This window comes from Nematolebias whitei, chromosome 2 (assembly GCF_014905685.2).
Source record: "Nematolebias whitei isolate Nwh7 chromosome 2, NemWhi1, whole genome shotgun sequence".
Classification (NCBI taxonomy): Eukaryota; Metazoa; Chordata; class Actinopteri; order Cyprinodontiformes; family Rivulidae; genus Nematolebias; species Nematolebias whitei.
This window is the reverse complement of record NC_056499.1, coordinates 29796580-29822535: the sequence shown is the minus strand read 5'-3', so window position 1 is coordinate 29822535 and position 25956 is coordinate 29796580. Positions and strand designations below refer to the sequence as shown.

At 39.8% G+C, this 25956-nt stretch overlaps 1 protein-coding gene across 1 annotated transcript in view; it reads left to right on the top strand.

Annotated features, from left to right (window-relative positions):
* The window catches only part of itfg1 (integrin alpha FG-GAP repeat containing 1), a 224802-nt gene that overhangs the window by 178339 nt on the left and 20507 nt on the right, over nt 1-25956 (top strand). The window contains exons 15-16 of the mRNA XM_037691250.1: nt 18137-18261; nt 24887-24969. Of these exons, the coding sequence (XP_037547178.1) occupies nt 18137-18261; nt 24887-24969 (208 nt within the window). The remainder of the gene's footprint in view (nt 1-18136; nt 18262-24886; nt 24970-25956) is intronic.

Here is a 25956-nt window from a genome sequence, read left to right as displayed (position 1 = left end):
ATCCCAGCTGCTTCACACTCTGTTGCGAATCGCTCCAGGGAGAGCTGAAGATTGTGGCACGATGACACCAACAGGACCACATCATCTGCAAAGAGCAAAGATGGAATCCTGAGGCCACCGAACCAAAAACTCCCCACCCACTGACTGCACCGAGAAATTATGTCCATAAAAGTTATGAACAGAATCTGTGACAACGGGCAGCCCTGGCGGAGTCCAACTCCCACCCTGAGAGCATCAAGGTTTAATGAGCTTCCAGGCAAATTAATATAAGGTGGCCTGTCAGGGAGCCGAATTCAGATAAACACGATTGTTTTGGGGACAGGCAAAACTTTACTGATTTTTGTCTACCTTGAGTCTGTGTCGGTCCTCTCAGTTCCAAAACGTCCAAATTAAATGGCTACACCACTGGACTGTGCCTGAGAGTATTCCCGAGATCTGATCCATCCTGCCTAAAGTCTTGGTGTTTGAGGCCCGAACCAAGCCATCACATAAGGCAGGCAGCCTGGCCAGGGCCAAATTTGCTGCCAACGACTTCCTTGTTTGTTTATATACCAGGAACCAGCCGAGTCCAAAAAGCAGGAATCCAGTTAGAATCCAATTATATATGCGTTCTTAACATCCACGATTGACAGCTGAGATAGACACATCGTCAAGTCTTCCAAGTCAATGAGATATCTAGCTGCGTGTGTGCCAACAGGATATATCGGATCACATAAAGCCTGTCTTCTCTTCGAAGAAATGTTATCAATCGCGTTGAGGGACCAACTGACCAAATCCATAGCAGAGTTATGGTTCTGAAGATTTGTAGAAGAGAGGCTCTAAAGCAGTTTCACAGACAGAACAGAGCAAAGCAAAGCAGGGAGGGAGAGGAGGAGAAAGGTGTCCGCTCTTGACAAGAACAAGTGCTGAATGAATTTATTTTTTACATAGCACAACCATCATTGTAATGGGACGTTTAATGAAAATGTGGGCGAATAGAGATCCTAATGACAATATTATTTCCATAAGAAGGAGTTTTGTTTTAGTATGCATGGCTGTTTGGTAATTTTTTTAAACATATTTTGTATCTTTTCCAGACATTGTGTGCATCATCAAATGACAATACAGAGACAGCAATTTAAATTCAAATGTGTTTCAAGCCAGACCAATCTCTTATTTCTGATTCACTTTCAGTAAGAACAATCAAGGGTGATGACAGCTATCTGCAAGGCTGTTCTTACTCACATGCACAGGTGCTCTGTGTCATTCTGATGGTTGCGTGGTGTCAGGTGTTTATATGCTCCATTGCCGCTGTGTTTAAGAGGCTCTGCAAAGCAAGACCAAACAACTCTGAAGTCCTCCGAGTTCATCCGTGAATTGCTACACACAGGCATAGATACACAAAGGAACGCACATATTTTACCTCACAATCAATTTCCACATCTTGGCATCATTGTGTGGGAACTGGAGAGAGCTCTTGTGGTGAGGTGCTCTGTGTGTGTTCATATGTCCCTCATGGCTCCTCCCTGTATTTCTGCAATTTGCTCCTTTTATCGCCATCAGGGGAGCAAATGGTTTCTATAGCGACAGGCACAAGGAATTTCTGTTTTGGGGGGAATTTTTCTTACATTTTTGAATCCTTCAGGAGTGAGGGTAGCTTTCTGAGCAACTGAATGTGTCTGCATTACAAGCTAGCAAAACGTGATCAGATCACCTTCTTTATAAATTTACCATAATTATGACAGGATTTTAGTCTTAATGTCCTAATGAATGTGTGTTTTCTACATACTGCAGATTTTTTTTTTTTTTTGAATTGGTCACATTTTTTGTTCTCTTTTGGCCACATACATGACACAGTTTCAGATTGACATTGTTTCACTGCATCATTTGCCAGAGGTGGTGAAACATCTAGACAGAACAAGAGGACATGTCACAAAACCTCATTATATAGAAGCACATACACACACGTTAACATATTGTGGATCCCTCAGAGGCATCCATGTCCTCTCTCTGATTTTTTTATGTTTCTCACAATTGTTTTTTTATTTTTCCATTTTGCTTCTGATGCCAATGCGGAGTAAAAGTTGAGTACAGTAATTTCCGTTGTATAAGTTGCAGCTTTTTGCATAAAAAGTGACATATTTGTTTTTTCCCCATATGTATAGCCCAATTTTTGGCTGAGATCTGACAATTTCATTCATTCTGACATGGGAAATATTGAATACTACTATTTTCAGCCACTAGAGGGCCCTCGACTAATGTGGTGCGCCAGGTATGTCATTAATAAGTAAAAGTGGCTATTAATGAAACACTTGGCTTGCCATACAAAGCCGCCTTCGTCTTGCTCCGGAACTCCTGGAGCAAACATCAAATCAGCTGCATTTCACCGTGACACCCAGGCAAAATGTGACTATTAAAGTGCATTTATTAAGGAGAAGTTAATCTGAGACACACCTTTACTATAATGTTAAGCAAACAAATAACTGTTTTTAGGTAGTTGTCTTTGTAAATTTGGAAGAAATGCACAACGTGTCCTCCCTCTGTGTGCTCCAGCAGCCGCGAATCAGCTTTTGAAATGCAGCTGATATGACCGTCAAAGTGCATTTATTAAGGAAAAGTTTGACTGATCCACACCTTTGCTATAATTTCAAGCAAACAAATAATTGTTTTTAAGTGTTAAGCTTGTTCAATTCTTGTTAAAGTCTTTCTGTGCTCGCTCTCGCAGCCGCCATTTGGCAGCCAATCGATTTTTGGCACAACACCGGCCCACTTTTCTGAATGGTCAGCGGTGACGCGTAACAAATGCGACTCATCAATGGTTATGCATAATAGATGTGACTTATATGGCAAAGTGACATATTTATGTTTTTTCCACTTTATTAGACATATTTGGACTAATGCGACTTATATGGCAGTGCAACGTGTAAAGCAGCAAGTACGGTAATGAGTAAAATGTTTCAGTATCCTGAAGATAGATCTTGCTCTGTTTTATTGTCCCTATTCGGCATTCTTTTTTTAAGAGAAAAACCAGAACGCCAAGGTGAAAACCAGCGTTTGCTCTACAAAGCACTTACAACGATTAACATATTATCAATCAAGATTTCATGGTTCAACATCTGAAGTCGTTTTTTGTGCATCTGCTGTGCGCTGCATTAATTTCAGCCCCCAGTATTAGATCAGCTTGTGAACTAAAAGAATGTCAACATTTTGGTACTATTAGCGGCTTTATTAATACTGTAAATCATCTGAATGACAAATGTTCAACCAGTCAGTGTTAGTGGAACTGATGTCACACCAACCATGATGCAGACATTTTGTTCTCTGACGCTGTGCCAAGTTGTGTTTTAATCTAAACATGCAGTGTTAGAGTCCAGCGGGGAACCCTCAAGGCCTTCAAAACCTTCAGAGAAGGCCTAAGAATTCAGGACATATGAAATGTTATATCTGGAATTTTTATTTAAAAAAATGTATAAAATATTTTCAATGTAGTTCTTATTTTTACTAATTTCTCATATTTTCTGTTATTAATAAAATCAAAATATTTTAAATATTCTCCAGGCAGAAACTAAATAAGCCCTAATTGGTTTTATGATTAAGTTTTACAGATACAGTAAGTTGTGTGAGTTACTGTTGAAGTTAATTGGGAATTATTGAAATTGCATGTTTTACATGAATGTAAGAGGCTGAGGGAGCTGCAGGGCCTTCTGGGTAATCTTGGAAGAGAAATTGAAGGACTTTTTCAGACTATGTGTTCAGATGGGCCGTCCCTGTTGGTTTTTCTGTTTAATGTTGGGTTGCCAGTTATGTTAAGGTTGTTGTTATTGACAAAAAAATGACACCATAAGTCAATGTTTTACTTGACGGATAAAAAGACGAGAAACGCTTCCCTTCAGAGCGTTACTGAATTACAAAATTGAAAGTAAATCAGTGTAATCGCATCATAACTTTTGGTCTTTGACGTTAGTATTTAATAGGATGTTACAGTACTACATCTTACATGAAGGCCTAGCTCTTCTAGTCACAGTTCTCCTCTGGTAGAGTCCAAGAAGAAGATATTTTCTGCCAGTGACTAATAGCTGATTATTTCATAGGGAAAACAAAACCTACCCTCATTCAATTCTAGGATTTTACTTAGTAGTAAGAGTACATAATAACAATGACCTGGCCTTTACCATTATTCAAATCTAACCTGAAGTGTACAAAAATACAAAGTATTCCATCTCATAATTTATTAAAAACAAACAAAGCCAAAATGAAATAGATGTGTGTGAAATGCTTAGTACACCCTGTGGTTTAGTAACCTATAGAAGCACCTTTAGCCATAACTTGAAGTACAGTGAACCCTCGTTTTTCACTGGGGTTACGTTCCAAAAAAAACCCGTGATAGGCGAAATCAGTGAAGTAGTAACTTATGTTTTTTACAATTATCATACAATGAAATACTCCATAATACATTCAAACCAAAGAACAAAACCTTTTTACAGGCCCAAGCATTTGTTTAACAAATAAAAGTACTGTATAAACGTTTTTTTACAAATAACTACTGTACTGGAGAGCCAATCAGAATGCAGAACACAATGCACGATGCAAATCCGTGAAGCAGCGAGACCGTGAAAGGTGAACCGCGTTATAGCGAGGGTTCACTTTAATCGTTTTCTGTACAACTTCTTCAGTCTCACATTGTTTTGGAAGAATTGTGTCTCACTCCTCTTTCTGATCTTGCTTCAATTCAATGAGGTTTGCAGACTTTCATTTTTGAAAAGCTCTCTTGAGGTTCCACTACAGCATTTTAATTGGGTTAAGGGCTGTTCTTTGACTGGATCATTCCAACGCTCTGTTAGGATTTTTTTTTTCTTTTTCAGCCATTCTGTTTCAGCTTTTCTGTTGTGTATGGGATCGTTATTCTTTTGCGTGACCCAAACTGTGCTTGGATTTAAGTGTTGAACCAATGGCTTCACACTTGACTCTAGAATATTTTGATATACTGAGGGGTTTATGGTCGACTCAGTGACAGGTGTGCAGGTCTTGCGGCTCCTAAACAAGCTCAAATCATCACCCCTCCCCCTCCATGCCTAACAGTTGGTTTGAGTGAGGTGTTTGCGCTGTGATTGGTTTTCTCCAGAAATGGGGCTGTGCATTATGGCCAATCATTTCCACATTAGTCTTGTCGGTCCAGAGGATATTGTTCCAGATGTCTTGTGTTCATTCAGATGTACCGTAACTTTGTAAATCTAAGATGTTGCCATAGTGGTTTTAGAATAAAGAGACTTTCTCTTGGCAACCCTTACAAGCAAGCCATACTTCTTCAGGGTTTTTTTTCTCATTGTGCTGTGATGAGTTTTAACATTTAGCCTGCTAACTGAGGCCTTATGGAGTTTGACCTTAAGCTGTTGGGATGGTCTGTCTGACCTTGGGATGAGTTTGCCTGTATGTCCACCCCTGGGAATGTGGAAAACGTTCCTGAATGTTTTCCAAATGTGAATTTTCTTTCTCACTGTAGAATAACTCCATATTGTTTGGAAAAGGCCTTATAACTTTTCCAGTACTGATAAGCAGTAATAGTTTCTTCTGTAAGGTCATTGCTGAAGTCTTTCTGCCTTGGCACTGTGTTCTTTGCATTGTGTTAACACACACCTGTATGCTCCATACCAAAAAACTACCAAAACCACCATTTTTGTAGTGTTCACACTTATTAATGATCAGTCAGTCAAGTGCATTTGATCAGATGCTACTTTCCTGCTTACGTCCCATGGAAGCAGCATTGGTGGACTTTTCCATTTTGGATTTTGTTTTAAATAGTATGGTGTAATTTGTTGTATTTTTGTACACGTAACAATTGATTTAAATGATTTTAGAACTTCGTTCAGATCAGACGAATTTTACCTCGTATGTAAAACCGTTGACTTGAAAGGTGGTGAACTTTTTCCTGTGACTACAAAAACTCAAGCTGCTGTTTTATGTTGTGATCCAGTTTAAACTGTGGCTTTAAAAATATTTTACTAACCAAGTTTGTTGATTCATCTGCTGTCTCTCTTTCCAGCTTTGCAGAGATTTAGCCTCACACGTGAAGCTCAGCTTAGGTAAACATAATACCATTAATAATTTGGTTTAGAAGATTATAATTGAACCCAATCAAAGAACATTTCCAAGAGGTTATGGGATGCTGAATGTCCTCTAGTTGTTGTTTATATGATTTAACGAAGAAGGACAAACAGAAAAGAATATCTCCTTTGATTTAACTGAGTTTTGTCAAGGCTTCTTTATCTCTTGGCAAAAGCTGTACTGCGTCAAGGTCGGTGTACTTAATTGTAAGTGTATGTGGTCTTAAGTGCTCAAAATGGCTTTGCAAGGACTTGTTGAATATAATTTTCATCATTCTTCTGACATACATGTTCATTTTGACAGTGTTCTGAACACACACACACAACTATGGCTGCTTTCAGTCTCCATTGTCTTCTGAGAGGTGAAGCCTGTCAATCATGTGTTCATAGTGGAAGTTCCTGCCAAGGCCTCCACTAGCTCCACTTTGAGGATGTAGGAATAAACAATCTCCCTGGCATACAAACAAAATCACACAAAACATGTAGATTCTTTGATACTCTGCTCTCTGAGTGATCCCTTTGCCAGCCGTCCATGTTGTGAAACGGCTGTGTTTCAGACAGTGGCCATGTTTGCTCGCCAGTGTACTCAAACACACACTCGCTCAGCAATAAGCAGACACTAAGCCAGGCTCCCTGCCTGCAACGTAACCCTGCTTGATCCTCCCTGAGACACACACACAGAGACACACACTCATCCACTCCACCCTGCTGAGTGGCCCACTGCAAGCTAGCCACCTTTTGCCACCTGACAGGGTGAAGCAGTCCGTCAAAAACTTCTAACCAAGCTTTATTTAAAGGTTCAATCCCCCACAAGTCCTGTGCTGTTCTGCAGCTGCTTTATCTTCACACCTTTTTTCACAACTTTGAAGTTCGTTCTCATGATTATGTTCAGAGTATTGATATTGTGTTATTAATAATCTATTTATTACAAGTTTAGCGTTTGTTTTTTTACTAGACATTTTTACTAGTGGGACTAAAACACTTAAAAATAATAATAATGGTCGATCAAAACTGACTTTAAATACTAGGTAAATGCATCATCGTGTCCAAAATTAAAGGTCTGAAAATATCCTTCTAATAAGTCTATTTTATTTTTGTTTTAGATTTTACAATCTCACAACAGTATTCTCATTATTCTGTGCAGCCATGATTTTTCTGAACATTAGTGAATGTCCATTTTCCAGCATCATCATCTTTTACAGGTGCGTCTCAAAAAATTAGAATATCATCAAAAAGTTCGAATTTTTTTTTTGGTAAATAATTTCAGAAAGTGAAACATTTGTGTTACATATAGATTCATTACACATAGAGTGAACTATTTTGTCTTTATTACTTGTAGTTTTGTTGATTGTGGCTTACAAAAAATGAAAAAACACAATTCAATGTCTCAGAATGAGACAGACAGCTTCTAGTTCCTTTGTCAGTGTGGGCAAGAGCCAAGTCCTGCTGGAAAATGAAATCAGCATCTCCATAAAGTTCATCAGCAGAAGGAAGCTTGAATTCTCTAAAATGTCCTGGTAGATGCTGCGTTGACTGTGAACTTCAGAAAACACAGTGGACCAACACCAGCAGAGGACATGGACTCAAACCATCACTGACTGTGGAAACTTCACTCTGGAACGTGATTTCAAAATGACATGAAAATGTACTTTCATCTGAAAAGAAGACATTGGACCACTGAGCAACAGTCCAGTTCTTTTTCTCCTCAGCAGGTAAGACACTTCTGATGTTGTCTCTGGTTCAGGAGTGGCTGGACTTGAGGAATGAGACATTTGTTGCTCATGTCTAGGAGTTAATCAGCTGATTAGGGTGTGACACCAGGAGTTTACAATATTGAACCTCTTCACATTCTAATTTTCTGAGACACTGAATTTTGTTTTTCATCATCTGTAATCTATATAATATGGGTTTCACTTTCTGAAATGATTGACCAAAAATATTGAACATTTTCACAATAGTATGTGTGTTTAGATGCACCTGTATGCTTGTCATTAATAATTATTTTCAATATTGTTAACTTTTTATAATTTTGTTTTTAGCTTTTACATTCTCAGGGTCTTTCAAACATTGTAGAAACTAAAGAATGCATCAGATAAATTTGTTTTTAAAAGATCATGTCATGTCTGTCTTTTCTTTGATGTATATTTGTATATATACAAAATTTGTCACATTAGAGCTCAAGAAAATCACCAAATAAAGTTCTTACCTCAGAGGTTTTCCACTTCATTAGGTTCACTCCTAGGCTCATTTAAAAGTCCAATCTGTGGGATGAAGTGAAATATTTGATGCAAACTAAAGCTAGTTTAATACTCCCCATTTATGTCAAGCATGACCAAGGAATGATGTGTCCCTAGAGTTGCACTCGGGCCCAGTAAATCCGACCCAACCTGGCCCAGCCCGTAGCCATCATTTCAAAACCTCGTCCGACCCAACAAATTAACAGTAATTACAGGTCCGAACCCGAAAAATCCCCTGACAGTTTTAATTAAGCTTCAACTGCTTATAAAGTTAACGGTTGGCGGACGCGTACGGCTGAGTAAAGGGGGCAGAAGATCGGAGCTGGGGGGTGTTTGTCGTTTCATGGCCATCAAAGTGCATTAAATCCCTGCTTCTGCCTGCATTCTGCATTATTCAGACATGGACAATGCTCTACATGTCGGATATTTTGGGATCTCATCTGTTTAGGTCGTCGGCCGTGCACATCTGCTTGGTGCAGTGACTAAATGAAAGTCCATTTGGGCTGATGGTTCGCTGGCAAGTATTGTATCTGAAGCTTAGCTGAACTTTTTGCCTCTTTCAAGGCCGGTCAGCGTGCGGTCAAATGGACGCGTGTGGCTGGTGATTGTATGGCAAGCCATGTTGCCATATAATTGTATCGTCAGTCGTGCGCATCCGCTGATGCAATTTAAAGCTCGACACCGACCTGGCCTGCACATTAAGCACATTATTGTGGCCCGGCCCTAATCCAGGTCGGGCCGGGCTCCGGATTCGAGTTAGAAATGACAGCTCTATGCCCCCCAGGCAACCCCATCGCTGGACAGATTTTTGGTAACATTTGTTATGGTTCTGAGATGTCCAGGGATAAATTACAGAACGCACAACATATGAAGCCCAGACAGTTGTGTATTTAAACAATACTTGAATCACCAATCAGCTGAACAAAACAGCAAACTGGGAGCCCCGGCTAAAACAAACAAAAAGAGGGAGAAGCCCCGAACCAGCCAGCAGTTGACCTTCAGAATTGGGCCGTTCCTCTTGCCCTATGGTCCAAGGACTAACCCTACAACCAAAAACCAAAAACACAATGATGGCTAGTAACTCCCAGTCCCAACAACAATCAGTTCAACAAAAATCAATGACAATGTGCAACCACTGGTATCTCCCAACAGGAGTGGGAACGAGGCTGGAGAGAAAAGCCAGCAACCATCAGGCCAATGTCTCTCCTTTGGCCTCCCTCGCTCATCCAGCAGGCAGAGCTTCATCCCTTTAAGCCCCTTCTGTTGCGAGAATGGGACCACAGAGGGAACGGACTGAGAAAACAACAGAATCGCACTCAAATGTAATTAAAAGGATTTATTTACAGTGAAAGGAATATATTTACAGGCACGAACCAGGAAGCCTGTGAATGGAGGATATGGGTTCGTTCCTTGACAAGATCTTTGGTTGTAGATATTGCATTGGTTCCTGGTTCCTTATGGTTCATTTGGTTCGTTGCAGCAGGAGGAGAAGGCAGAAGGTTTCCAAACAGGTCGGTCCAGGTAGCAGGGGCAGAGAATAAGGCAAGTAGTAGGATGGCACAGGTGCAGCTGAGGTAGAAGCTTCACAGGTGAGTACAGCATAGAAGGCCTTAGGTTGACAGGTAAGTGGTCCAGGAAGATCAGAATCTGAAAACACGAGGAGAACAAAAGGTAAGTACTTTTAGCACTGAGTACACTAAGGCTCGAGACACATGCACTGATTAATGGTTAATGCTCCAACATGGAATGGAGCTCATCTGAAACCCTTATGTAGTCCTGGAGCCAATAAGGGAAACGACCTCCAGCTGTAGCTGCTCACCAGCTCCCCTCAGGAACCTGAAGGAAAATACTGAAAACCCTACACCTTCCATCCAATCAGCTGTCTAAAGAGAGCACATAAATTAATTAGGCACTCATTCACACAAAAATGGCACAGGGATATGTCACACATTGCAGGGGGAACCTAAGCAGTTCTTAGATATAGAAGCTCATCTAAGGATGAAAACATTAGTTTTAATTTTCATTTTAATTGATGGTCATAAACTAAATCTGCAAATACTTTTTGCCCAAAAACTCGCAGTAAAACTTTAGAATTAATTATATTTAAGCCTATATTCTTTGTGATAAACTCCAAATTTAGTTCCTTAACTCACATTAACAAACAGTCAGCTGTTTAATAGTTGGCTAATTAGCTTAAAATACAAAGTAAAGCTGGGAGGGTTGGGAAAGTCATGTCCTTCATGACTAAAGTTTGTTGTGCCAATGCATACAGTGGGTGTAGAGAGAGTTCACTGGGGGGAGAAAAACACTCACAGACTGCTGGTGTAGATACAGAGTCATTAGCATTTTTTTCTTCTGGGCATCATGAATATGTGCAGTATATTTTATGGGAATCATATCTACTATAAACTGTATGTTGTGCAAGAAATTGTTTTTGCTTGATAATCCATGCAATATGTGTTGATCATCATATGGTAAAATGAACTGACAAACCTAAAAATTACCCCATCCTTAAAACGATGCTGCTATCATGATTACATAGAAACGCTAATGAGGATTCTGATTTCATCTCTCCTTCCCCTCATCTAGTATTTTATGAAGCATTAGTTTATCTTTAAAGGTCATCAGCTGAGTCTAGTTTTTTCACTTTTCTGATCTGTTTCAGTTCTTCTACCCACACTCATAAATGTCAGACACCCCAGGTTTCATTTTTTATTATTTGCTAGAACTCCAGGCTTTTCACTATCCTGAACAGGTCACCAACCATAAAATTATACCAAACTCCCTCTGGAAGTGGCTGAAACGTCCAATAATATATGTGCAACTCCCAACAAACAAAAATTCTGATAAAATACCGGCAGTTGTTTATAAAAACTTTAGGTCCTTGGTTACTGAGCTTTTGGTCACTTTCTAGTCAGAAAAGAGATTAGAATTTATTAGCGTATAAAAGATTTATGAGTATAAAGGATTTATTAGAGTACAGTAGTCCCTCATTTATCGCGGGGGATACGTACCCTGAAGCCATGCGATAATTGAAAAAACGCAAAGTAGGATTAATAGTACAAGTAGTAGTAGTTTATTTTAGTATATATATATATTCTTGCAATATTCTAAACAATGTTTCTAAGCACTAAATGCTTTTAAAGAGCACAACGTGACATGATCTGTGCTCTCTACCACCTGCCAGTGCCTTCGGCCACGCCCACTTCTGCGCTGCAGAGCAGAGATCGGACACGCTGTAGGAGGAAGCTTCTGCAGCTGTGGGTTACACACAGGTGTAGCATGTGCTAAATAATTATTATTTTTTTAATTTAATTAAATAATTTATTTTAAATAAAAAATTCTATGCCGATCATGCAGCTCATCCATCAATCAGACAATTGTATGTCATGTTCAATTTTATTTAGAAAAACCGCGATAGAGCGAGTCCGCAACAAACAAACCACGGAGTAGTGAGGGACTACTGTATAATGGATTTATTAACTTAATAACCTACATTGAAAGCTAGTAATTAACTAGAGAAATTGCATTTCCAACAGAAATGAAGTGTGAATGCTTATTTCTGAATGATGTTTTATTTTTATTTTTTGCTGAAAGCTGCTGAAGAAGTTGAAACCAGGTTGTAAGAGCCAAAATGTCTGTTATTAACTGTTATGGTGGCACAGGTATTCAGATTTGTCCTACCCTTTAGGTAATTGCATGAGGGGTGTGGCCACATGTTAGCTGATCTGGGTCATGGCACCAGGTGCTGGGTTAGCAGATTGTTTGTAAACTTTTCTTTTGAGCGTCATTTTTTTTTTTATCAACACCTTTATCATCTTTTTTTTTCATTTACCCTTTATTTATACAGGAAGTCTCATTGAGCCAGGAGAACTCATTTTCAAGAGAGACCTGTTTAGGGAGCAGATGGTGGGGGTTAAGGGCCTTGCTCAGGGGCCCAGAGTGGGGCAAATGAGGGTGGAGGCAGGTGTGGGTGTTCCACCTTTTCCACGCACATTTTGATGTTGACAGTACCGGGAGTTGAACCTGCGACTTTCCGATTACAGGTCCATCTTCTAACCTCTGCGCCACCACTCCCCCATTTTTAGTCATTCAAACGATGTAAATCAATACAGGCGCTGTTTGATGGATGGCAAAAGTTCATGTTAGTTTTAAAATAAATGCTCAAAACACAAGTTGGACTCAGCATGACTCATTGGAGACGTGTCACAGAACAAAACCTACTCAGCTGGCAGCGGCTTTATTTTGTGGATCAAAGTCAGTACACTGGTTGAACAGGTTCCATCGCTAAACTGTAAATGTGTATTCATTTATATTAGGGGTGCACCGATAAATCGGCCCCGATTGGAGATCGGCCATTATTTACATCCATCCATCCATCCATTATCTTTACCCGTTTATTCCATTTTGGGTCACTGGGGTCGCTGGTGCCCATGTCCAGCAATCACTGTGCGAGGGGCGGGGTACACCCTGGACGGGTCGCAAGTCCATCACAGGGCCACATAGAGACAAACGAGACAAACAACCATTCACTCTCTCACTCACACCTAGGGACAATTTAGAGTTACCAATCAGCCTAACATGCATGTTTTTGGTCTGTGGGAGGAAACCAGAGTACCCGGAGAAAACCCACGCATGCACGGAGAGAACATGCAAACTCCACCCAGAAGGCCCCTGGACCGAGATTTGAACCAAGGACCTGCTCGCTGAGAGGCAGCAGCTCTACCAGTTGCACCACCGTGCTGCACATTATTTACATAAGAAACCTATTTTGCAGATTTTTTTGTTTGTTTGTTTTAACAACAATTGTCTAAACTTCATTTATATTTCAGAGCACTACCTCGTGACCAGTTAAAACAAGTTTGGATTGTTTCTAGGATATTGTTCAAGGGTATGTTTTTCAATAAAATAAGATTGGAAAATTGAAGGTGCATTGTGACTTTATAACAACTGACAGTGTCGCTTAGAAAACAAAATCATTATTGGCCAAAATCGGAATCGGCAGGTCAGGCTTTTTAGAGATCGTGATTGGTGATTGACCAGAAAACTGCCATCTACTCACTACAGCAGGGGTCACCAACCTTTTTAAGACTGAGAGCTACTTCAGTGGGACCGAGAGACACGAAAGGCTACTTGTTCGATCCAAACAAATTTGCACGGCTCACCTTTAATTATAGTATTAATAATAATACATTTACATACATGTGAATGCATAACGGCCTGATCACATCTGATCTGATCTGTATAATTAAAGACTCCACACAATGATTATCAGTAAGGATTTAGCTTGATAAATATGATCAATTATTATTGATAATTAGTGATTAGAACTCTCAATCTAGAACTTGAGTCCCCAGTTTGAATTCCTTTTTGGTTCTTCTGTGCAACTGTAAATTGTTCCTAGCTGTGACTGGGAGTGTGGATGGTTCTTTGTCTCTGTGATGGACTTGAGACCTGTCCTGGCTGTCCCCTGCCTTCACCCAAAAGCAGCTGAGATTGGTTCCAGTCCTAAACAAAGGGGACATAATGGATGACTTAACTGATATTTAAACATAAAACACTGTTTTAAGTTAAACTCAATCTGTAACATTTGAAATTCAGTGTATTTTATAAATATTTTATTAACTGTTTTGTAGGAATGAACACATTTGTAACATTCATTCAAAATATGCCTTTTACTATTAACAAATCTGTAGGTTTTTTTTTAAGAACCTATTAAGAATAAAATCTTCCAATCAAGCCCTGCTGGCTCTAACTGTTGTATTTGTAACATTTCAGAATAACTCTTAGCTCTTGCAGATACAAAATATCAGTAATGTAATATAATAAACAAACTAACATTTTTAAATGAATCATGTGACATTAGTATTGATCCTCAAATCTGCAGCATTTCTAATAATAATAATACTTTATTTATAAAGCCCCTTAAAACAACAACAGCTGCAACAAAGTGCTGTGCATATAAAATCATTTTAACTAATCATTGCATCTTTTACTCTTTTTAAATAAATGATTTTTCACATATTTCATCCTTGCTTCTTTCAAGAGCTCCACACCTGAAAATGCCTCATGAAAAACATCTGCCTGCTCAAAGCTGCCTTCAGTCTGTTGTGACCACCAGGGAGCTAGTTAGCACTGAAGCTAGCGTGTTAGCAGATGAAGTGTCGCTCCACGTTGTGTTTTGCTGTCGCCACACCTCACTAATGACACACAGGCACACTTGTCTTTCAACACTGTGAACGACTTTTTCCTCCCAATCACTGTGAACATATGTTTTATTATGTTTTTCTGCCATTTTCCCCTCTGGGAGGTAAAACTAGCTTGTAGCTGCACCGCTGAAGAGATGGGAGTAGTCTACGCATGGTTCTGAACTTTGACCCCAGACAACATTGTTAAAATTGTATACATAAAACTATTTATTTAAAAATATATATATTAATCATTTTCATTTCAAATAAACGTCCTTGCAAATGTTATTTCTTAAATTTTAAAATATAATTAATGACTATTTTAACGTGGTGCTCCTTGATGATGAATGCTATTTTTAGAGCATGCCCCGCGGGTGAATCAAGAGGTCCCTGCAGGTGACCAGGTGACCAGGTGCCCGCGGGGACCGCGTTTGTGACCCCTGCACTACAGACTCATTCGGGCTGCTGTTTAATATAACATATTATTTTTACATTATTAGTGTTTAGCGTATATCTTAGCTCTTTTAGCATATTGTTTAGTGTTTGTTTAGCTTATACCTTAGTGTATATCGTAGATCCTTATTAACTGTTTCTTTTTATACATTTGTTTTTGCTATTTTTGGATGTAACTGGGAACTTGTGTACACAGTTTTGTTCCACCTCATGTACTAGATGTGATGCAAATAACAGTAAATAAAATTGAACTTAAACTTGAACTTGAGTTGAATTTGAACAGCTGACATTTGCTAAAAGCAGGAAAATAAAACTAAAAAGCAGTAGAAAATGGCACAAATGTATAGACAAAGCTGAATCGAGCAGAAAGGTAGAATAAGCTAAAATAGGCAGAAAGAGGCTAAATAGATTTTAAAAATCTGAAATTAGCAAAGAAGAAATTGAAATAAGTGGGGAAAAGCTGAAATTAGTATATATATATATATATATATATATATATATATATATATATATATATATATATATATATATATATATATATATATATAAATCCAATATAAAGGGAGCCAAAAAGGCAAAAAAAAAAAAATGAAATTGCCAGGAATAGGCTGAAAGGAGCATAAACAGTTAAAATTATTTGAAAGAATCACAAAAACTGGAAATTAGCAACAAAAAAAAGGTGAATGCTTTGTGCATCTACACAATTAATGCCTTTCTGATTAATCTGTACCTCTGGTAAGAACCTCTGGTTCTTAAGGCTAAGTGGCAGATTTTGGTGTGCATCAAACAACTTTTACAAAGTTACACTGACCAGCAAAGAGGTGAATTGACATGAGCCAAGTTCAGGTGACAATAAATGAATAAATCTTATTGCCACCTGACCTAGGCATGGATTGGAAGAAAAGAGAAGCAAATGTTTAAATCGTTTTGTGCTTCTCCTGGTTTGCAGTATGCAGTCCATCCACATTAGTTCTGATCACTGGCTGCCTCGAGGCTTTCGCTCTCCTCTTCTACCCTTCCCTCGCTTTTTCCCTCTTTTTGTTTACCACATAGAGGTTGATTTATGTCGGCTGCATTTGGCAGAGTTGGGTGGCGTGGGCGATCTGCAGCAGCTGAAGTGGAGTAAGAGGAGATGACGAGGGAGGAAAAGAAGGAGAAACAAAAGGCCAAATCAGTGCGATGCACCAGGGAAAACGGAGATAGAGAGGAGCTAAAAGAAAGAAAGAAAATACTGAGGGGTTGGATGAGAATAGCACATGAGGAGGGAGATATTACAGAGAGGGGGAGGAGGTGAGAAGTTGGGTGAGGTGTTGTGGAGGCCTCAGGTGTTTCACTCAGATTTGTATCTTTTATGAAACCTCTTTGCGTCAGAACACAAGGTCTCACACTGGCGGTGCGCTGGCTCAGTCTTGTGTGTTTGGTTCTCGTCCTCTTCTTATTGTTTAATAATGTTTGTCTTTTTACTCTTGTCCTAAATGAGGTAAATTATAACTTTTGTCAAAACACAACATGATTCCTAAATGATCCCTTTGGGAAAATTACCCTGCAAGCAAAGCAAACTAGGGTTTTATTTGTAGTTTGGTGAGATACAAATTTTTGACTGAAAGTAGGGAAAATGTTGTCAAATTAGAGGATGTGTTGCACTTTTATATTTAGAAGACAACTCATTTTTAGCTGTAATAATTTGTCATTTATTTAAAATACTCAAGTGAAAGAGTGAATAGGGTCCGATGTGAATCCAGAGCTGGTGCTTAAAATGTAAAATTTAAAAGTTGGAACAACCTATGAGAAGGTAAGAATTGTTACATAATTTGTATGTCATACATCTTTGACATGTTCAGAGTTAGTTCATGTATTTATGAGAATGTGGTTGTTTTTTTTTTCCCCATGAATAAATTAAGATCTCAGGCCACAAGAACCAGAACCACTGGGGTCATATAACTTTATGAGGTACCGGTACTTTCTGCAGGGCTGAGTATTTCTGACTGGTCCAGTTTCAGAGTCAGAGATTCTTAATTGTCATTCGCACCTCATGTGGTACATGTGGTGGAGCGAAATTATGTACACAGGGTCCCAGTTACATCCAACAATAAAATGTAAAAGAAAAACAATGATAACATCCAAGATATTAACTAAGAAAAGCATCAACTAAATATACACTAAGCAGTTTATGAAGATTCTTGCATCCACCTGTCTGTCAGTGTAATGTCCTGTTATTTTCTGTCTCTTGAATAACTTGTAAACCTTCTAATTTTATTATAGATATTTATCACCACCCATAAACCTAATGTTGCACTGTGAGCCGCAGTTAGGTAAAATTAACAATGCACCAAAATTAGCAGGAAAGCAGTAAATCAGAGCCATGAGAACCAAATCTTCATGTTTATTTCATAACAATTAGACTTAAGTGCCTGAAAAAACACAGACACAACCCACAGACGTGTAACATTAACATCAGAGTTTATACAGCTGAGCGCCGCTTCCTTTCTGCCCCGTGAGAGTGCTCTCACCAGCCGCGACAGTCCGATGAGGAAAGGTGTGTTTAACAATTTAAAGTTATATTTTTAAATCGCCTCGTACATTCTACTAAAGAGAAAATTCCCAGAACCCTGAAATTTAGTAGTATTGTCTTTTTTTTCAGAGAAACCTTAGGCAAAATCAAGATTTGGCAGCTTTTTGTTGAAATTATGTTATGAAACTAAATTCTAATTTGTTTTGTTATCATAAAATTCACATTTAAACCAACTTCAAATGCATCATAATGATTCAGTACCACTCCAGATGCATTATCTGCAACAACTAAATAGATCTAGTATCCCCTCATTTAACAGTCTGCCTGCACACTTAACATTTGCCAATGATTTAATAAACAAAAAATGGGCCTGAATTTGTTTTCCAAGTGTTTGAGAAGATGTCAAAGTACTGATCAAATTAAAAGGTGGACTTGTGATGGTCATGACAACAGAGATGCCAACTTCCATTCATCTGGAAGTGACTCGGCGATTGTGCTGAAAACAAATGTCTGTATGAATTTTCTGTTTTTGGTCGATTTTCTTGACACAGTTGAGAACAATCCATTCGACTGTTGGGAAATTGTTGAATGCAGATTTATTATTTCATTGAAAAATGACCTCCTGTTTTAATCATTCAACCGTCTGTCCTGTCTCTCTCCCTGCAGCTGGTCAGTTGAGCCAGTCCGCTCATTTCTCCCTGCAGCTGCCCTACACGGTGCTGGGTCTCGGACGCAGCGCTAACTTCCTGGATCACCTGTTTGTTGGAATTCCCAGGGAGCCTGGAAACACGGTGAGGAGACGCGTTTGAAGATAGCGGGCTTCGTTTTCAAGAATCGTCATCGTGCTTCTTCACAAATCAGTCCAGCTCTAGAGTAGAACAATTGGAGAAAGTTTAATTGACAAAGGTGTTAGTGTTAGTGTTAGTGTTAGTGTTAGTGTTAGGGAGTGTGTTGCAGCAGACTGAGAAAAAGAATAAGGGAACTTCAACAAAGTTAAAAAACGAAACTCCCAAACCATCTGTTTTAAAGTTAAATGAAAAACAAAGTTTAATGCTGAATTAGATAATTCTGAAAACTGTTCAGTTTTAACACTATATGACTGATTTGTCTCGGTCACTTAATGTTTATGTAAGAAAGAAACTGCATGACAGAAGAAACATAGCAGGACATGATACCAAGAATCAAAAACTTACCACACCATACCGCTTTATTTATAAAGCACTTAAAACAGCAACAAAGCCAACCAAAGTGCTGTACGGCAAAAAATAAAAAAGCAAAGTACAGAGGATAAAAACATAGATCCAAATAGATAAAGATAAGAACTAAATGGCTAACAGTATAGAAATGGACAAGTTAAAATCAACTCTCACAGTATAAAAAGCCAGGGAATAAGAGTGTGTTTTTAAGCAAGACATAAAAACCTTGAGAGAGGGAGTCTGCCTGACATAAAGTGGTAACTCATTCCACGGTTTGGACCTGCAACAGAGAAAGCCCTGTCACCTCTGAGCTTGAAACAAGTGCCTGGAACCAATAAAAGCATCTGATCTGCTGATCTCAGAGAGCGCTGTGGGACATATGGCTGCAGCAGATCAGCAAGATAAGAGGGGGCAGAACTCTTCAGAGATTTAAAAACATACAGAAGGATTTTAAAATGAAAGTGAACTGGGAGCCAGTGAAGGGAGGCCAAAACTGGTGTAATGTGCTCTCTTTTGCCTGTACCAGTTAAAAATCGAGCTGCAGCATTTTGGACCAGTTGTAATCGTGCAATAGAGGTCTGACTGATTCCAAAAAGAAGTGCATTGCAGTAATCGATTCTGGATGTTATGAAACATGTATTACTGTTTCAAGGTTACTTTTGGACAGTATGGGCTTCATTTAGGCAGTCGCTTCAACTGAAAAACAATCATGTTTACATGACTGTTTAGTTTAATGCTACAAAATAACAATTTTAGGAGTTCAAAGCCACACACACCTAGGTGCTCCTGCTTCGGTTTATTTATGAACTGACTGTAACAGAGTTGTGAAATTTTAGAAGTTGGTATGAAAGAGGAGAAACGGATACATCTTGCTGGAAAATCCTAATTTTACCGTTTCTTTAAATGCTCGGTTGGGATCCCCTTTATTTTCAGTACTTATTTATAAAAGAAAATATGTAATAGCGAGTGTCAGATGTCTAAGAATGTGTTCAAAATTATATGCTAATTACAGCAGCTGAAAAGAAAATGTGAAAAAGCTGTCAAGTTGACATGTTTAGCTAATTTGAGCTAATCTGTGTGTTTTAGGTAAACATGGTTTAAATTACTGCTCTAGTCATTTTGTTTTTCTTTCTAATTTTATACCATAATCATTGTTGGGGGGTTCTGTGTCTCATTACAGACAAGGTTAAAGTTAGAGAGGCTTATTTTTCAGACTATGATGCAAAGAGGGGTTGAGAATGATAGCAGCTAACAGGTAGAAACTGTATATGGCTAAATGGTTAAACAGAGCTGCATGAAATTGTTCATAGCATTTCCCACTCGTAGCAGAAATGCCCACATTAATATTTTGTAAGACCTAAAACACATGTTTGTTTAACAAACCTTCGAGGACATAATGTATGAATGTTTTGAATGTTTCTGAGGATACAGCCGCTGTGTGCTTCCTGCCACACAAGCTAATGTTATATGGTTAAAAAAAAGTCTATTGGTTTTTGTAAACGTATTCATCGCCCACATTTCTCCACTTTACTTCCTCAAATTCCATCTCTCTTCAGTTCAGCTCTCTCACAATCTCAGCATTCATCTCCATCTCTGTTTTCTCTCCCGGTGCACTTGTCACTCTGAATATTAGGCACAACAGAGCCCTTTTTCCCCCCTCCCGCGTGGCACCGAGGTCTTCGTCAAGCAGCTGATTAGAATTGCAGATGGCTCGCCCCGCGACTCAGAAGTTGTAGTGCACCACAAACACACCACTCAGACAGGCTGCTTTACGGTCTCTCCTCTGCATTCTATATATTTACATCTCATTTTTCTTCCCCTCTGCCCATTTCTTCTACAAAGTGACTTAATGGATGTCTAAAGATGCAACCCATTCTGCAAAGTGGACTTTTATTTATACCCTGATGGTTTTAAAAGAGAGGGACTTCATTAAACTAGTAATACTTTTTAAAAAGCTTAAAGCTCGGTAATAAAGAAAACAAAGGTTACTCTGTTGGCAAGTTTAGATGTTTTTGTGTATCATTTTTCTTCAGCTATCGTTCTAATTTTTTTTCCTTATCCTTGCTTGTGTCCTGTCATCTTGCTGTCTCCCCTGCTGCGTCCTTTACAATGTCTCCTCTGCAATAAGAGTTTATTCCTGCTGTGTCACAGAAGGAGAGTTTCTTTAAATTCCTCTTGGATATCTTCTGTCTTCTGTCCGATCCTTCCTGTCTTTTATTACTCTCCTCCTCATCTTTCTCTGTGAGTGTCTCTCCGCCCGTTCACTTATCTTCCACCCAGGGGATTCCCTTTGCTGCTCAGAGTGGTTTACTTCACTAATCAGTCCCCTACTTGTCACTCTCACCCTCCATCTCTGCATCTGTCTCCCTCAGCTCTCTCTCATGGTGTGCTAGTTTCCCTGGCTTTGAACCAGAGTATCTCTCCTTCTCTCTGAAGAGTTGGGAGTATTTTCCTCTTCCAAACAGCCAGATCAGATCTGCTCCCAGGCAGCGGAGGCTGACTCGCCTCCAACGTCGCTCCCTCATCGGTTGCCACACGGATGGCAGTGCTTTCCAAGAGCTAAGCGACAATGGCTGGCGGCGAGAATGTGCCTGTTATGTAAAAAAGCAATGCCATCTCTGCATGCTTATTCAAAATAGCTGCGAGATGTAGTCCCTCTCAATTAATGAGGAATTGTGAGTCAGAATTAAAAAGCAATGGCACTTTCACATTCTGCCAGCCGTTTGACTGGAAATATTTCAAATTCCTCCTGCTACAAACATTACGATGGTCTTAAATTCCAGACATGATCTTTATTGCTCACCACCAGGGACGAAAGGGTCTTCATGTAGCTGTCCCTGTGTGTGTGCAAGTTGGCAGAATTTACCATGAAACTCAAAGTAATCACTGGATGTACTTCTACATTTGATTGACTTTTAAAGCCACCCTAATTCAAAATGGCCACCATAGCTTGTTGGCATTAGCCAGCTCAAAAATGGCTACAACTCAGTCAGTTTTACAAATATTGAGCTAAAGATTGGTGGTAGCCAAGAGTCACCCTCAACACATGCTCTGAGCATTAACACACCTCATCAATCAACACATCAATGTTCGTGCTCATTAATCCAGGTTTAAAAAAACAACAAAGTTCAGTTAGGTCATCTGGATGGTTTCTTTTTTTGTTTGTTTGTTGATACATTTCGTTCTTCATCCAAAGGACTTCATCAGTCCGAGGAGCCACAAATAAACTGAGTCCCACAAGCAGCACACTCCCGTAGTGGGCCAACCAGTTTGCTCGTGATAAGATGGTTTCTGGGGCCCACCCTCTCCCCCATCGACTCCTCTGAGGCAACCATAGCCAAAGTGGTTCAAAACATCAAAGTTCATGCTCCATAATCTAGGTAAAAAAAATCAAACAGTTAGGTCATCTGGGGAGAGGGTGGACTCCAAGAATCATCTTATCACCATCAAACTGGTTGGTCCACTATGGGAATGTGTTGCTAGTGGGACTGAGTTTGTTTGTGTCTCCTCGGACTGATGAAGTCCTTTGGATGAAGGACGAAACATCTCAACAAAAAAAAGAAACCATCCAGATGATCTAACTGACCTTTGTTGGACACCTTTTAATATTTCACATGAGATCATCAACTCCCTCCTTTTATCATCATAAAATGATTTTAGTCTCAAACTATGAGATGCAGCAAGCAATACATGTTTTTTCAAGACATGCTAGGTCTTTAAAATCTCTAATCTCTTAATTTCAAATAATCCTAGTGCTGAGCTCACTTCAGATAGCATCTGTCGTAAAATGTGGACCAAAAAGAACAACAAAAAGTGGTGAAGACGATGGTGGGATTTTCTGATCATAAAATCAATTTTCTATGAAGATGACTGCAGTTGTTACCGTCCCCAGTGCTGAACAGTTACAAGGAAACTTAAAACTAAAGTCAAGCTGTCGTCAGTTTAGGCTCTCGTGGTCAGTTTCGTCATGTAGATCCCACACACGTCTCAATTCAATCAAGAGAAATGCTTTCATGTTCTTCCAAGCTGTTTGAACTTTGATTTTTTTTTTGTTATCTTTTTAACTCCTCTACCTCTGTCAAGATACTTTCTTCAGTTCTAACATTTGTCTTTTTTTAAAGGCCTGCACACAGTTACATTATTTTACTGTTTTCATGAAGTGTTAATCTGGAGGGAGATGTTTTTGGAACTTAGAAACCACACCACATGCTGTAAGAGCATGTGTACACAGTAAAACATTTCACGTTTCCAGTCCAGTTAAGGGAAAATAAAAAGGAACAAGTTGCTCCTCCTGCCCTCTGATCCCAGCTCAGACACAGAGCTGCAGGTCCTTTAGCCTTGGCCAGGTGTGGCAGGTGGTGACTGTCTGCGTTTTCAGAATAAATCTCGTCTCCGAGTGAAACTTATCAGACTTAATGAAGTTCCACAGCAGAGTGAGAGGCCTGTCAGTGGAGCTCTGTCAATGCCCACACGGTTCTGTGTCGGTGCCATCAGTCCTGAGTCCCCAGAGACTGCAAAGTGACAGTGATGCTTGTCGTCCAATGTGATCATTTTCTTCACTGTCACTGTGTATATTCACTCACTGTTACATAAAATACAAAAAGTAGTTGAGGTTAAAAAGAAAGCACATCCTTAAAGATAAACACTGTCCAGAAAATGTTGCAGCTGTACGGTCAGTCCCCTCTTTTCTTCTGCTGTTTTCATGTCAGCTTCCTCTGTGTTATCAGATGAAGTGTAAGCTCCTCAGTGATGGGTTTTGATTCAAAATTTGGCTTTAAATGTAGTTTATATTGTTGAGACGACGAGTCAGATCATTACATACTTCTGCCTGGTGGCTGAATTCACACAGACTGACATAGAAATACTTAATCATACTTATATACAGAGCTATACAGTAGTCCCTCACTTATCGTGGGGGTTACGTTTGAGACAACCCCACGTTAGGTGAAAATCCACAAAGTAGCGACTTTATATTTACTTTAGTGTTTATATATATTTTAAGGCTTTCTTAACCCTTCCCACACTCTTGCAATGTTCTTAACAATGTTCTAAACTCTCTAAACGCTCTAAAAGAGCACAGCAAAAGAGAGCAAACAGACTGATGCTACGGTTACTGAGCCAATCAGCGCCCAAGGGCGGACTGGCCATCAGAAGCACCAGGACATTTCCCAGTGGGCTGGCTCGCTCTGTGATTGAGGGGGACTTGAGGCTCGGTTCGGGTCGGGCTTCTTTTTGTCTTTCTTTCTGCTGCTTCCTTCTTCAGGGGTCGCCACAGCGAACTAACTCGCACGAAGACTTGACAATTGTTTTTACGTCGGATGCCGTTCTTGACGACACCACAGACCACCGAGTTACCACACCCCTCTGTGTGAAGCAGAGAGCTGCCATCTAGGGCACCCGGGGGAGCAGATGGTGGGGCCTTGCTCAAGGGCCCAGAGTGGGGCAAATGATGGTGGAGGCAGGTGTGGATGTTTCACCTTTCCCACCCACATTTTGATGTGGTCGGTATCGGAAGTTGAACCAGCGACTTTCCGATCACAGGCCCACCTTCTCTAACCTCTGCGCCACCACTCCCCTCGGTTCGGGTCGTGCTTGATTATTTGAAATAAACAATCCATGCCGCTCACTCTGGTATCGGCTCCCACAGCAGCGATGGGGAAAGACAGACCCCACCCTGCCCCCTCCTTTCTCTTTCTGAGGCTTTCTGTCACAGCAAAGCGGAGACACACAACAGGTTGTGCGCCCGCCTCTTGTGTGTCTCTGTTCTGCTGACAGACAGTCTCAGAAAGAGAAAGGAGGGGTCCTCTTGGCGATCATTGAGCGGGCCAGGTCACCGGGAAGTGTCTCGGCGCTCCCGATAGCCAGTCCACTCCTCAGCACAATGCTCTCTTTGGTTGCCTTCCATCAATCAGCCAATCATGGGTCGTGGACAATCTCACATTAAAAACCCCGAAAGAGTGATCCTGCGTAAGTTGATCAGGAAGCATCAAGGGACTACCTTATACACACACCATTGCTGTCACTTTATCTTTTATGTAGCAGGTTGGCTGTGTCTTAAATGTGCAGCTAAAAAGAGCAACTCTGCAGTAGCTGTAAGAAACATTCCTAACTCTCAGAAGACGCAACATATGTTATTAAACTGTGCGTGTCTGTGTGTGTATGAGATAGAAATCTGCATTCGTCAAGCCTTGCCCCTCATGAGATTTGTCTCTATTTTCAGGACATCAGGAGGCAGGAGTGGACAGCCATCATTCCCAACTCGCAGCTTATTGTCATTCCTTTCCCTCACAATAGCCCCCGCAGGTACGTAAACACTCATCTAACAAACTAAGAGTTAGATTCTCGTACTAGATGAAATGTATACCAGGTAGGTCAAAAGTACATTTATTTCTGGGTTTTCTTACGACTTGCTCAGTAATGGTATCGATGTGTGTTGCTATGGACACAGTTCAGGCCTTTACCCATCTCATCTGATACCTTTTAATCATATTTTGAAGTTGGTGTTACTTCAGCGTGATACACGCTGCGTCACCGTGGTGCTTCAGAAGAAAACAATGCCCAGTGAGCAAACACAATCACAACGCAGCGTGTGTGCTCATGTTATCATGGTGTTGTTCACATGTTGTTATCAAACCCCAGGAGGAGCTCCAGATGGCTGCTCGGCTCAGACAAACACATACTCGCATATTTCCTCCTCCATCTAGGTACGAATCTGAGTGACTTGTTTTATCTGTAGCAGAAGTTTAGAGTTGAACGGCAAATTATTTGTCCATTTCTTTTAAAACATCTAAACTACTGTGCTTTATTTTTACACGTTGCACATAAATCAGCTGAGGTTCAAAGTGAGCCACACAGATGCAGTAGGGTAGGGCTGTTCAGCTGGCGGCCCGGGGGCCAAATCAGGCCACGAGTGTGTTAAGTTCAGCCCACCAATGGGTTCATTTTTAAATACAATTAGATTTGTTTATTATAGATTATTAGATTAGATCATTAGATTTGTTTAACTAGATTTTGTATGTGTTAGTTATGTGCAATATATATCATGTGCGTTCCAGCCTATATTACTACCTGTGAAATACTTATTCATACAAATTCATCCTACTTGCACCATTATATTCTAACATGTTGTTGTTTAATATATTTCTTTTGGACCTTGTAAATATTATATTTATTTTAAACTTTTTAGTACTTTATTTTCTACCCTTATTGCAAGCTTTAGTATTTTTTGTTGTTGTTGTTGTTGTTGTTGTTGTTGTTGTTGTTGTTGTTGTTGTTGTTGTTGTTGTTGTT